The sequence below is a fragment of the Branchiostoma floridae genome, chromosome 3, assembly GCF_000003815.2.
Source record: "Branchiostoma floridae strain S238N-H82 chromosome 3, Bfl_VNyyK, whole genome shotgun sequence".
Lineage (NCBI taxonomy): Eukaryota > Metazoa > Chordata > Leptocardii > Amphioxiformes > Branchiostomatidae > Branchiostoma > Branchiostoma floridae.
The window spans coordinates 24525491-24539737 of NC_049981.1; the positions used below are offsets into that span (position 1 = coordinate 24525491).

General features: G+C 39.7%; 2 protein-coding genes across 2 annotated transcripts in view; both read right to left on the minus strand.

The window, feature by feature from the left end:
- The window catches only part of LOC118411468 (endosomal/lysosomal potassium channel TMEM175-like), a 14741-nt gene extending 11863 nt beyond the window's left edge, over window positions 1–2878 (minus strand). The window contains exon 1 of the mRNA XM_035813748.1: window positions 2609–2878. Within this exon, the coding sequence (XP_035669641.1) occupies window positions 2609–2692 (84 nt within the window). The 5' untranslated portion in view covers window positions 2693–2878. The remainder of the gene's footprint in view (window positions 1–2608) is intronic.
- Window positions 2879–3541: 663 nt separating this feature from the next.
- LOC118411469 (endosomal/lysosomal potassium channel TMEM175-like) lies at window positions 3542–13122 on the minus strand. The gene is made up of 12 exons (XM_035813749.1): window positions 13037–13122; window positions 12746–12823; window positions 7758–7812; window positions 7294–7406; window positions 7172–7206; window positions 6984–7028; window positions 6553–6615; window positions 6213–6316; window positions 5618–5701; window positions 5254–5311; window positions 4826–4885; window positions 3542–4507 (listed from the first exon to the last, which is right to left on the minus strand). Exons 1-12 carry the CDS (start codon window positions 13092–13094, stop codon window positions 4382–4384), a joined length of 879 nt encoding a protein of 292 aa, XP_035669642.1. The 5' UTR covers window positions 13095–13122; the 3' UTR covers window positions 3542–4381.
- Window positions 13123–14247: the final 1125 nt, after the last annotated feature.

A 14247-nucleotide genomic window follows, 5' to 3' on the forward strand; every position in this document is an offset into this window, starting at 1 on the left:
TAGTTGATGACATCCTTTGGACATGTTGAAGTTACCACACTTCTGAATAGTGGGGAGGGGGGCAACTACACATGATGTCAACTTCAAAGATCATTTTCTCAAGATCGCCTTGGCCGATTGACTTCAAATTTTCTGTGTAAGTAGAGTCTATTGAGTTCTGACAAAGGATTATATTCAAAGATAGCTATATATTACCGTAACCATTTAGGACTTTCGAAATGGTAAAAAAATGACTAGTATATAGCTATAACCTAAAGATACAACACGTGAAAGAAGAGCGATCGGCACTTAACACAGTACATATAGCATACCGAATGAAACACTGTTTTATCCCCTGTACATACGCACCTTCCATGTGTCGGCACACGGCTGAATAAACGCACAGTCCCCGGGGTTCTTCAGCACGTCATTGCTCCAAGTTCTGGCGGGCGCCATTTTGGTGAGGCACGCCTAATCCTTCCCATCAGCCTTAGTAGCCACACCCCCTTGTTTGAACTCCATGACAACGTTTACAAACTTCGTACAAAATTTAGAACATGGGCCGTGATTAGCCTGACTAAAATCAATCCCCTAGCGGCCGGCCCTACAATTGCCGCCACCCGTAGGGGGAGGGGGTCATTAAGCCCAGCCGGCGAGAGCTTGTGTAAACACAGGCTAGGCCGTGATGCGACGCTACACTACAGTACATGTATATCATTCATGAAAACAAATCGAGCGTTTGCTATTTTATAATTAAATCAAACGAGCGTACAAACGTAGACTAGCAAGTATCGTATGTATTCTGTATTTCTGTATGTAACTTTACACTACATACATGCCGAAGTATTTACCGAAGTATTTACAGCTTAGTACGTACAAATTTACAAAATCGCTACGAAATTGTCGGATAACAAAATGGCGTCTGCCCACGCTATCCTGGCGTCCTTTTCAGTATGTTGTCCGGCTTCTCCGTGTTTTCTACCTGAAAGAAAACGCTGAAAAGAAAAGTAAAGACAAGAATTAGCAATGGCTAATTACGAAAGAAATAGGATGGAAAAATCGTCAATAAAGCCAAAGAATGAAATATCAATTGAGTGGAATTAAACAAGTCGAGGATTTAGCGATTACAATCTAGTGGATAAAAGAAGGGCGATCTCGCCGAGACAGCCCAGCAGAAGACACAAGAGGCCAAGGAAGGTCTGGACGCCTTCGGGCCCATCAGGTGCACCGTAATTTATTTTTGACATTTGAATATACCACCAAAACTTCACCCACAGTACATTTAGGTGCATCGTACTTTATTTTTGACATTTGAATATACCGCCAAAACTTGATCCACAGTACATTTAGGTGCATCGTAATTTATTTTTTTCATTTGAATATGCCGCCAAAAGTTGACCCGCAGTGCATGACGGGTTAGCGTCATCATATCAAGACGCCATGTTTTTCTTTGTCCAAGTAGCGTAGTTCATTTTTCCATGTAGTTGAATTTAGAGAAATCTTTAGATGCTTATGTACGATATCTCGGCCTGCTATGATAAGAAATTGTGACAAATCAAATAACAGTGTAAATCTATCTGTAAGATTCTGAACAGTTACTGAAGGTTTATTATTTTTTACATTTAAATGTGCCGCCAAAACTTGACCCGCACTGCGTCAGTGCCATGTTTTCATGTGTCTGAGTTACGTAGTTAATATTTTCACGTACAATTTAGATTCTGTACGATATCTCGACCTGCGTACATCTTTATTCCATCGTGTAATACTTGTAAATACATATAATATCTGAATACAAATAGCTGCACGTCATTCGTTCGGCCAGAGCCAGCCTGTAACCTGTAAGTTCATGTACATTTCATCTTCATTTCATTTTAGCGCTACTCAGACTCAGAGTTAGATCGAAACTGTCGACGTTCCATTTGTACCTGTAGAAAAAGAAAACAATACTTTATGTCCTTTTCACTCTTAATTATGATACAAATGTCTAAATAAAGGTTTGTAAGTGCATCTCAGTATCTTGAGTGCGTTATCTGTGTCTTGCTCAATCCTAGTACATGTACAATTTATTTGCCCCCTCCCTCCGCTGGGAAAGTTACTGGTGCGTAACTTCGGAATGTCGTAACGTTATATGCCGGGAAGTATAAGATGTGGTGACAAATGAGCAATACAGATAATCCAATACAAATGGGCAATACAGATATGTCTAGTAGGCTGGTAGTATAATATTGGCTCACGATCGCCGTGCGCGTTCCACCTTCAAGCGATGAGAATCGCGCTCGTGCGCGTTTCATCACCAAGGGAATAGTCTCGCACGATAGTGTAGGCTCAGCATCGCCGTGCGCGCTCCGCATTCAGGTGAAGAGAATCGAACCCGCGCGATTTCCTTCACTGCGTGAGCAGTCTCACCCCGTTCGATTCTCTGCAAATCGCTTACCTGTTCTTACCTGGACAAAGCAAACCAGTACCAACCTCAATGCTCCTGACCCGACGCTGAAAAAAACAATGAAAACGACAAATCAAGAAGAACTATACATGCTTTTAAATCCCTTCTTTGACGTTTTTTTTTTTAAATCAGAGCCTTGTAACTGAAACCTGTAACTCCCACCCCAAGCAGGTTGAAATATCTTACCATTATAGTGGCGACAATGGAGAAGATGGCGTCGGCGTAGGCCTGAGGGCGCTCCGCAGGCGCAAGGTGATGTTCTCTCGCCATGCTGCTGCGCAGGTTTTACTCTCACGTCTTCTCTCTTCTTGTCCGTGGATCCCTCTCGTACTAGAAGGTATGATCAGGCGTCGCTATGACGTAAAAAATGTCACCCCCAGTAAATACCGTGTGTTCCCTGATACCGGTCACCAGTAACAAAACCTTTGGACCAACCGCTAGGACAGGCGTACCCCCCAAGGACAGGCGCTACGATGGAAGGCTAGTGATTGGTCGTTTGAACAGTGAAGAAATACACAGACAAACTAAATATGTGTTCTGATGTAAGCGACTACTTTACAAGTCAAAAGAACCGCGGATCGACCAAGACGACAGGACTATCAATTTTTAGTAGTATTACCGGGTAATAGTATTCCATTTTTTTTCAAACAAATTCGCAGCTGCTTGGATCAAGAACGTTCTATGGAACGTTCTATGTATAAGGACCTTGTGCTTGGATATATTCATATAGGAACAAGGAGGTAGCATTCCGGTCTGGATTCTACAAGTTACGAATATAAGTTAAGAAGTATCCAGTTGTAAACACTTAGTTTATCACGGCAGTAGTCAGAAGATGACATGGTTTATTTCAGCATAAATCAAACCCCTTTGTATACACGCACAGGTCACGCAACTGATGAGTCACCATGCTGAGTGCATGTTTGTATTGGGCGTTAGATTTTTTTAGTAACACATCAACACATAATAAATGGTCAGTGAGAGCAAGGTGGGAGTTACTAAATGCGATGGCTAGCTACTGGCTAGTCTCTAGTACTAGACTTTCGCCTGGTCGAATAGGGGACTTTGGCCAAGTTAGGAAAAAAAGTCTGGTAGTAGGAGTTAATTGGCCTAGTAGTGTTGACCTTTAATATAGGTCGCAAACTATACGTACTCCTCAGCCATCTAACTCATCTGGCGTGTTTTCTGTCCTATTTGGCAAATTTTTACTATTTTTCAGCGACATGTGGAGCCTGGTAGAGACTAGCTACTACATGGCCTCCTGTCGGTCAATATTGACCATGGTACAATTCTGTTTGATGTCAGCCCTACAGCGTAGACAGTCCTATACGAGAATGACAGTCTTTGCCACATAGGGCACATCTGTAGGCTGACTCAGGTGTATTGCAGAGTTCTTTGACCTCTAGCTACTAGCTAGTCTGATTACAGTAGTCACGTGGCCCATCCAAAATCGCCGCCCTCTAGCGGGGGAGGGGTCAGTTACAGCACTAGATGGCGTAGTTTGTGTTACAGGGATTAGATTGATAATTCAAGTCCATACTTGCGTCGTATATACCTCTGTGAGTGTAAAAGAGCATACAGACTTTATTTTACACTAGAAATGTGGCATTAATTTTTCTCCATGCATAAGACTTCGATTTGATTTAGACACACAGTCAGTCTACCCAACTAGCCGGCCATCGCATTTTGTTACCTATATGAAATATGGAGCTTTTAATATTGTTTTTGGCATTTCTCTATGTGTGTGTGTATGTATGTGTGTTTGTGTGCGTGCATGCGTATGCGTGTTTGTGTGTGTGTGTGTGTGTCTGTATGTGTGTGTGATGTGTGTGTCTCAATACAAGCTGGATGGATTGAGAGGATATTTCGTATGTTGGTAGGCCTTGGGAATACAAGATTAAAGTTCGATTTTTGGCCCTAGGCGGAACTTCTGGTTTTGTAACTTTTGTCCTTGAAATGTATTTACACTGCTGTAGTCGTTGCAGTTCCTTCATGCATCGCACGAAAAGACCCAGCATTGGTTGGAATCTCCGACAGTTGTTGGTTCTTGTCCATGGAGATTTCTGCCTCGCCCTTTTCCAAACGTTTCTGGAGTGGTAAGAAAAAACAACCGGCATGAAAAATAAATTTGGACACGTTAAAACTATACAGCGAGTTATTCAGACAATCGAAATAAACGTTGTTGCCAAGGGCACAACAATGGGATCCGTCAGGGATTCGAACTCCGTTCCTCCAGGCTTTTAGTCAACTACCCTAAACCACAATGAATAATACCGTAAGACCGATGTGTTGACGATTCTTTTTTTTCGATTTTCCCAAATTGTCATCAAGATATTTCTATTTATCTCCAAGATTACCCGAGGGCATATGTACCTGGAATAAGTAACGAAGTGAGTATATTTGTACCTGAGCCACGTTACGCAACAGCTTCATGAGAATGAACACTCCGATCATGCCGATCTGAACCTGTGAGAAAATAGAATCAGGTTAGCTTACGTACGGGTAACTGTTAGATGAAGATTTTTTTTTACGTTGCACGTTCATATGAAGATCATGAAGAATACTAAAAGTCCATCTTGTGTAAAACATGATATTTAGCATGACTTTATGTATTGGAGTCCGGTTACAATCATCGTAAGATCACAAACTGAGGGCATTCTTGCGACAACAGGCCACATGTACAAATTTAATGTCTTGTGGAGAAAAACGGTGTCTTAGATCCTTTCAAACTATTGATTCTGCCACAGGGTTGCTTTAAAATCCTACGACAACAAAATCGTAGGACAACCAACGATCGTATAGAAAGCTGTGAGGTATAACTGTCTTACTCATACCCAGTTGATCACGTCGGAATTGATGGGAACAATGAAGCACAGACAGAAGATCACCAAGCTAAGAAAGAAAGACAAAACAGATATTATATTTTCTTCATCCTTAACGAGAAACGTAAAATCTTGAAATCATGATAGTGTCCATTCCATCGTTCTTTTTTTTTGTATTGAATTTAAGTCATCTTAGTTTGTGCATAAATTACATACTTATCTCATGTATCACTTCATCATATCTCTATTCTGAGCCACATCACTTGCATTATTTATTCAACGTTCAAGTTTGATGTCGTATACTAGTAATTCATCCATTAATCCATATATACAATAGTAGCCCCGGTGTATCTATGGTTATGTATTCGTTACTGACCTGGTAACAGGGTATATAGACAGATGTGTGATCATGAATACGTTGGACATTGTGTTGTGGGCCGAAGGATGGAGAAGTTCGGACCTACGGAAAATTTAGACACATAACATAGCCCGTTTGTTGACAAACAAATGCTGCTTGAAAAGGGTTATACACAAATAACTGTGCGTTGGAATAGAAGAAAATCACGTTTTGACCAACACGTCGGATCTACTGTCAATTTCATAAGATCTTGAAACAAATTTTCTCTATAGCTAGAGTTATTAAGCAGACATTTCACTGGACTGCACCAAATGCATTGCGCCCGCCCGCCGCCTGAATTTGCGATTTTTTAATGTTACAAATTTGCAAATGGGCCCAAAGCGGCGCAATTCATATATTCCATAGCATTTTTATTGATTTTAATGATCAATGGTTTTTAATCTATTAGTTTATTCATTCCAAACGCTCATCTCGGATCTATACACGTACATAGAGAGACCACAAAGGGAAATTGACACTAATTCGCAAAGTTAATAAATTCCCCGTTGTCATTTGGTGCAGTTCAGTTAGACACATGTATTACGAATAGAATAAGGAGCAGCTGATTACTCACTTCTTACAGCTGGCTACAATCCACATGGCCAGCAGCCAGACGCTAGCCAGGAAGACTACAGCACTGTTCACCTGCACTGCTAGAGACGAGTTACCCGTACCCACCTAAAATATGAACACAGCGCAAATCATAGATATAGCGAGGCGAACTTGATAACATTTAACTTAACTACGATGGTATGTTGAATATATTGTGAAGTGGTGTCCATTCATCAAACGTTCATTATCAAACCTCTATGGTGAAATTGATTAAATTGCATTTCCATGTGTATATGTTATTGCTGTACTAAGACAGACACCCTAACAATTGTTCAAGGAGAATACAGAATGTGAAGATGGACCTCTTTTCCGAACTGTCCTGTCAGCTTAAACACGATCGGCAGGTACCCAGCAAACAAGAGTGCCTACAAACAAACACGTAACACTTGTAAGCAACACAAAAGTAAGCAACTTGAAATCGATGTAATGTTTATTTGTTTCAGTTTATCACAGAGTGAAGGGGACAGGTCCGAACGACAGGTGTAATAGCTGTGCTTACACGTGTAATACACGTCGTGCAATAGCAACTAGTATCAATTGCTCTTTAACCATGCAATCCTTTTTTCCATTCCATTTCGACAAAGTGCATCTTGAATCAATGGTGAATAAGAATTACTGTGATGGTACACATTGAGACAGCTTAACACAATATAGTGAAGCCATGCGTTTAAAAATCGTCACAGTTAAGACTTAAGTGATTGAATGGCATCAAAAAGACAAGAACACGGATCACCATTTTATTACAGGTCAAAACAATGGAGTTCTGGGCCCGGATATGCTGAAATTTTAAAGGAAGACATTGTCAGTCAAATCAACACTTGAGTCATGAAAACAGTAACATTATTAAATTGCTGAGTATCAATTCGTAAATTTGATACAGCGTAATGAGAATACAATATGTATTGTATGATATATACTTACGCGAAACATAGTGTGGTGTAGGTACCATAGAAGACCTGGGGTTTAGGAAGAAAAGATATATGAATAAAGAAGCAGACATGTTTTAAAAGATACAAAGTTGACAACAACAGTTTGATACTCACAAACAGTTACAAAGGTTCCGACATACGACAGGAACACCGGTGCATCATTGGATAGAGCATTTACCACACTTCCGTGCATCTGCACATGCGCAGCGGTCGGAACATTGTTCACACTGCAAAAATCATAAAACAATTTACAACAAAATTTCAAACATTATTTTCATTGATTTTAAGCAGGCTCTCTCATTCGTAATTCGTAATCGTCATTCATAATCGAAGTCGTTGTCCATGACACGTCGTAAGGATTTGAGGTCAAAGGTCAAACTGCTCTTTGCACGAAATGAAAAGTTGTACAGAAGTGACAAAACACAAGATATAGATCTTACATCTAGATGATCTGGATGTTTTTGACTCGCTATACCTCTATAAGCAAATGCTGTTTTCCCATTAAGTAACTTTCAAAATGTTTCTAAAAGTGTGACGCCAAAAACATTGACAAATTGATGATAGTGTTTTGTCCATACCATATGTCCAAAATGATGAGGGTGGCAACTATAGAATAAACGCCGTCACTGAAACCTGAAAATAACATGTAAGCAAGTCATTAATTAGTACAACTGTATTGGCATGCAATGTTCTCCAGCTATCAGTGCAGAGAAATTCTGTCTATAAACAAAATCAAAGTCTATGATCTGTGATTACCTCCATGAAAAAATGGAGGTATAGTTTTGGGTGTGTCTGTCTGTGTGTGTGTCTGTGTGTGTGTCTGTTTGTGTTTCCAGATGTTTGTGGTCAGCATAACTTTAGAACCTCTTGATGGACTACGATGATATTTGGTATGTGGGTAGGGGTTGGGCAGACGAAAGGTTAAGGTCAATTTTGGGCCCCCTGGTGTTTGACCTTGGTACTGCAGCGCAACTTCCGGTTTTGCTATCTCGGTCTTCTGAACATGCTATGGTCAAGATTTTTGAGTATTAGATAGCTCTTGTGCTCAGAAAAAGATGATATAAGTTTGGGCTTCCTAGCGTCTAGTTTTGGGATAGCAGGGGCATTTTTGTCAAAAACTGACGAGGATAACTCAAGAAGGGAACAACGGATTTTCATGATTTTTGGTATGTAGGTACCTTAGACAATGTTGTACAAGATATAATACTAATTATGCAAAATAGGAGTACATTTGCATAATTAATGAGCATATTCTATCATAGCAGTTTTTTTTTAATGTATCTCTTGTCCCGTACATGATATGGTCGTGATATTTGCGTGGTAGATAGGTTTTAGCGTCATGACAAGGTGAGGCAAGTTTCAGTCCCCTTACATTCAACTGTAGAACTGCAGGGGCGTTTTTGTCAAGAGACTCCAAAGAGGATAACTGCAGAAAGGAACGGCGGATTGCCTGCATTTTAGGTATGCAGGTAGCTTAGGCAAAGATGTTCATAATGATATGCATTTTATGCAAATAAGGACTTAATTTGCATAATTAATGAGGAAATTGTATGATTCCATTGTTCGCAATAACTGGACTTCGATAAATGTAACACTTGTTAATTATAATCGGTGGAACATATCCAGATATCAAATATGCAAATAAGGAACTTATTTGCATAATTTATACAGAAATTGCAAAACAACTTAATGATTAATGATTTGAATTGGGAATTTTACTTGTGACATGTGTACTGTACGTTATTCAATGATGAACAATACCATGCATAAATCATGTTAATGTTATTTCTTACTGTAGGCTGGTACTTTTGAAATGTAAGGAGGCATACCTGTCTGACAAGTACTTTGGTTCATGATTTCTTTTTCAAAAGTATAAGACTTCCGCTCGCATGCTTACATTAAGTACATGTGAAACAGACAAAAAGATGAACTAGAAAGGCCGACATTTGCTTAAGAGCAAATACAGCATATTTCAGCCATACCCCTTCCCACGCAACATTGGACTGTTCCAAATCACCCCTGCGCAAAAATGGAACATCCTCTTACATTATCCCCCAAAGTGGACTGGTATTGTGAATTGATTCCCGGTAAAAACAGAGCTTGCTTCTATTTTTCAGAAAATGACAATAATCACACCTTCCATTCAGAAAATTTTCATCATGACTGAAAATTGTTGAATGACTTCATGTAATGTCATTAACAATTTTCAGTACGATAACTAGGTGTAAGTTTAAAAAAGTATAAGCTCCTTGTGATGTGGGTACATTTATTATTGCAGTGAACTTTTTTTATTCAAGTAGGGCATACGATTTAATAATTATCAAGCAGGTGCAGGTACTGTAGGAGCGTTTGTTTTCTTCAAGCTGTAAAACTGTTAAACTGTTTTACTTTGTATGCAATCAGCCATCGAGCCTATTCTTATTTTAGTTTAACAACTTCCTGCCAGACCCGGAAGATACGATTGAACCTTGTTCGAGGATTTATTTTCGTCTGTCTGGTCAGTCTGTTCATACCCTGGCACTGAGAGTGTTTTATTGGGCTGAAACTCTGGCAGTTTAAAGTTACTCACAATTTAAATGTTTAAAGTTTATGTCAAACAACAACAGCACTAGGAAATGTGGCCACTATAGACAGGTGGTCACTATAGAGAAAATGCTGATCTATTGACTAGGAGCCATACGTTACACATGATTTCAGTACACTGATCATTAATCATACAAATATTGCACAGGTAAGCCAATTGTTTAGATGTACAATTAAGTTCAAATAATTCTGAAGAGAAATATTGATGAGAAAATAATCATTCTCGCCACTGTCTAACTTATAATTACGTATCAAAACTAAACGCAGATTTTCTAACTAACGCACCTTTCGCCGACTTCATCAAAGGACCGCCGGCTATCAATCAAACATGGCTGTTGATTAGACTTAGAGTTTCAAACAGTCATGTGCTGTGTGCCAGTTTACAGCGAACTTCATGCTACGTGATGTTTTACATTGCTTGGACCTTCTTTCCTACAGCGGTACTTCTACAAAATATTTAGACTGTAAAACTGAGTCCCACATGTTTTATAGAATAGAATTTGACGCAGAACAGCGTTTTTTGCTGGGTATTTTTCTTGAAACATGTCCGTGGGAATATCAGCGAGGCGGCGACGTAGGGATATCAGACCGTCAACAAAAGTCGCACGGCGGCTAACGGCGCAGCGAAGATACTAGCGCTATAAATAAGCGCTTCAACTAAGGATGGCAACCCGTACAATATTTTTGTATACTGTTGAGCTAGCCTAAGTAAAGTTTGTTGTTTATGAGGTTTTAGTTGTCTTTGAAGCTTTGACCCGAAATATTTTAAAGTCAAACTGCTGAAGAGAAGTAAGTGACTGCTACGATTATCGTAGATATGGCCCTAAAAAAACTGATAAAAGAAGCCTTCTCAATAGTCTAAAATGCAAGAGCTTCCGGGGGGCTTCGCCCACCTGGGTCCCCCCCACAGTGGCCCTGCCCCTGGACCCCGCCAGGGACATTCGGCGGCCCCCGGACCCCTGTCCGACGCTTTGAAAAAATCCTGGCGAGAAGTCTGTACGGCCTGAGTCTTCAAGTTAACGTATTGTGTGGTCCCGCTTATGAATATTAATTAGCCTTCGCTTTCCTCTTGGCTGATTGGCTGAACCATTAATTGAATTAACTCTTCCTGCCGGCTAGACGCAGGTGCAAATGTCGGCTCTGTGGGGTGAACGTCCGAAAGGTCATGGCATGGAGAACGAAAGAAAACCAATTTCCCCTAAAAGAAGTGCTGTAATTAAGCCTTTTACAGTACTTTATGCCAAAAATTTTACTTGGATCATTTTACCAACTATCTTATGCCTATCTATACCAAATGTTACTCATACCAGGGTACAGGGGTGCAAAATATACCGTTATAAGACGTAACGTAACAGCGCAGCGAAAATACCATCGCTAGCGTTTCAACTTCGGATAACAAGATATAAGTACTGTTGAACTCAGTAACGTTAAAGTTTGTTTTTAGTTGCCTTTGACGGTTTGACCTGAAATAGTGTTACGCTAAACTCCTGAAGAGAAGTTAAGTGACTGCTGCGATTATCATAGATATGCCCCTAAGAACTGATACAATATAAAGCCTTCTGAATAGTCTAAAATGCGAGAGCCTTAGGCGGGCTTCGCTCCCCCTGGCGGGAACACTGCTATCTACGGGATCATGAGGCCCCGCTTATGAATATTAATTAGCCTTTGGCCTCCTCTTCGCTGATTGGCTAGGTCTTTGATTCAATTAACTCTCCGGCTGACGCGCACAGGTGTGGCTCTGTGCGGGGTCACGGAAGGTCACGTCAGGAGGCCAAAAGAAAACAAATTTCCCCTCAGAAAAGTGCCAAAATTAATCATTTTAAAGTTGTTTATGTCAAAAATTTTATTTGAATCTTGTTACCAAGTATCTAATGCCTATCTATACCAAATTTCAGGTCATTTGATTGTAATACCAGGGTACAGGAGCCAAAAGTGTCCTTTTGTGGTCAAAAATTGGCCAAAAATTGGCCAAAAATCGCAAAAATAAACATTTTGTTGCACTGTATACCAAAAGTGTTATTGAATTTATATGAAGGGATTATCAAGGCACATCTCTGTCAAATTTCAGCTCATTCGGTTGCAATACCAAGGTACAGGAGCCAAAAGTGTCCTTTTTTGGTCAAAAATTGGTAAAAAAATTGCAAAAATAAGCATTTTGCTGTACTGTACACCAAAAGTGTTATTGAATTTATATGGGGGCATTATCAAGGCACATCTCTGTCAAATCTCAGCTCATTTGGTTGTAATACCAGGGTACAGGGGCTAAAAGTGTCCTTTTTTGGTCAAAAATTGGTCAAAAATCGCAAAAATAAGCATTTTGTTGTACTGTACACCAAAAGTGTTATCGAATTTATATGGGGGCATTATCAAGGCACATCTCTGTCAAATTTCAGCTCATTTGGTTGTAATACCAGGGTACAGGGGGCCCAAATATACAGTTTTGGTCTTAAGATGACCAAAAAACCTTAATAAAATCATTTAAGAGACAGATATGGAAAAAATGAAAAAAACGTCCGAGGGTATTGGCCCACTCTACCCTTGTACCAAATTTCAAGTCATTCGGTTGAGGAACAACGGAGATACCGTGTTCTGAAGATTTGACAGGAGAAAGAAAGAAAGAAAGAAAGAAACATTACGAATACAATATATTTCACCATACCTATGGTATGGCTGAAATATAAATATGGCGTATCCAGGATACTAGTATCCCATTGTCCATTGTTCACACGTAATTTGCATATGATAGAATTCTCCCGCGGAAAACGGACCGAAAGAAAAATGGCGGACATCAAGGTGGCGGTGTTGTTTATCGCTGACTTTTACAAGATATTCGAGAGCAGCAAAGTTTATTAGGTAAGTAAATTTCACCATTTTAAGTGTTAGGTGTTTATTAGTGTGTAACACTGATTCTTAGCATAGCAACAAGATGGGAGGTAATTTATTTGACTGTACAGGGTAAATAGCTCGATATCTAATCACTTACAAGAGAGTCTGGAAGTTTCCGCTGTCTCAGACACCAAGCGAGACGGCCTCATCACCCTCAGTCCATACCTTGTCTTCCCTTTAAAGAAAAACATGAAGGCCCCATGATAATGCCTGTATTGTGAGTGAATGCCATTCCTTTATATGCATTTTCAACAATAAAACACATCTTGTAAATACTACTATTTTTTAAGCAAAAATGACAAAATACTTGTCATTCTTGGAATGACATGGACATGGAAGGCCATGACATGACCATGCACTGAGGAACAAAGAATATAAACAAACAGACCTCTGACACAGTGATACACTGCTTCTCCAATCTGACGAAGAACCGGCTCTAACATCATCAGCAGAAGAAAAGCCCATGCCTTTATGTATGTAGGGAGAGAGACAGAAAGATATGAGATACCCACGTAGGGTTTTAGCATAGTCCGAATAAGAGTTAGATGTACATATAGCTATCTGTTTTGAATTCAAACCAGGTGGTTACAGCATTCGCACAACTTTTCTCATCAGTCATATTAAATGTCACCTAAGTAAGTACTATCACTGGTCACATTGTTTGTGACCTAAGTACTATACTAGTAACTTGTATCACTCTGCGACAAAGGGCATTCAGACTGGAATGCCAGTCTGGAACAGTCTGGAGCCAAATCACAATAATGTCCTTATTGATTTGGTAACTGCCTATAAGATACCATCAGGACATTATATCACTATTCACAATACTATCTACACAGAAAAGAAGAATTACTAGTGCTGAGAGAACGTTTATGATAGAATAACAAAGTACTTTGAACGACTTAAGCTTATATTGCATAATTGTTTAGCCCTGGTACTTTTATTTCAAATGCTGTACTTACGGTTTCAATCGATCCTATGCTGACAAGAGCTGCTATGACGGCTATGATAGGTTTGATCATCACCATTAGTAAAGCTCGGCGTCGTTTAGAGCTCTGGAAAATATCAAACAACACGTAAACTAAACTAAAGGGACTAAATCCTACAATAACCATTTTCTGTCCCAAGTAATATCTAGCACAGAAACATCACGACCTTAGCATGTCCAGAACACACACGTTTTACTGCAGCACCATAGCAAGCCGCTTGGAGGCCCATCATCAAAATTGACTTTTGCTTGACCTATCACTGCCCAATTACAAAGTACCTTTAAGATCTAACGTTTCCTATCGCTTCTTGAGTTATATTGTCTAAACACGAGCCATATTGAATCACTGAACTCACTGAAATGTTGCTTTTCTGATTGTGTATTTTATTGGACATACCAGATTTCCATCCTCCGCCTCTTCTTCGTTGAGAAGGTTTTGTCTGCTGTAAACCTGCCAGACAATAGCAGCCTGAGCAAAAAAAAATATCGGCATAATGAGAATTTAGGCTCCTTTAAGTTTAAGGAGGACATGATATCTCTAGCATCTGTGCTGAAAGTCAATCGTTGCAATCTTTGACTTTTAAAGAAAGCTGTGGTCTAAGAGAACAATC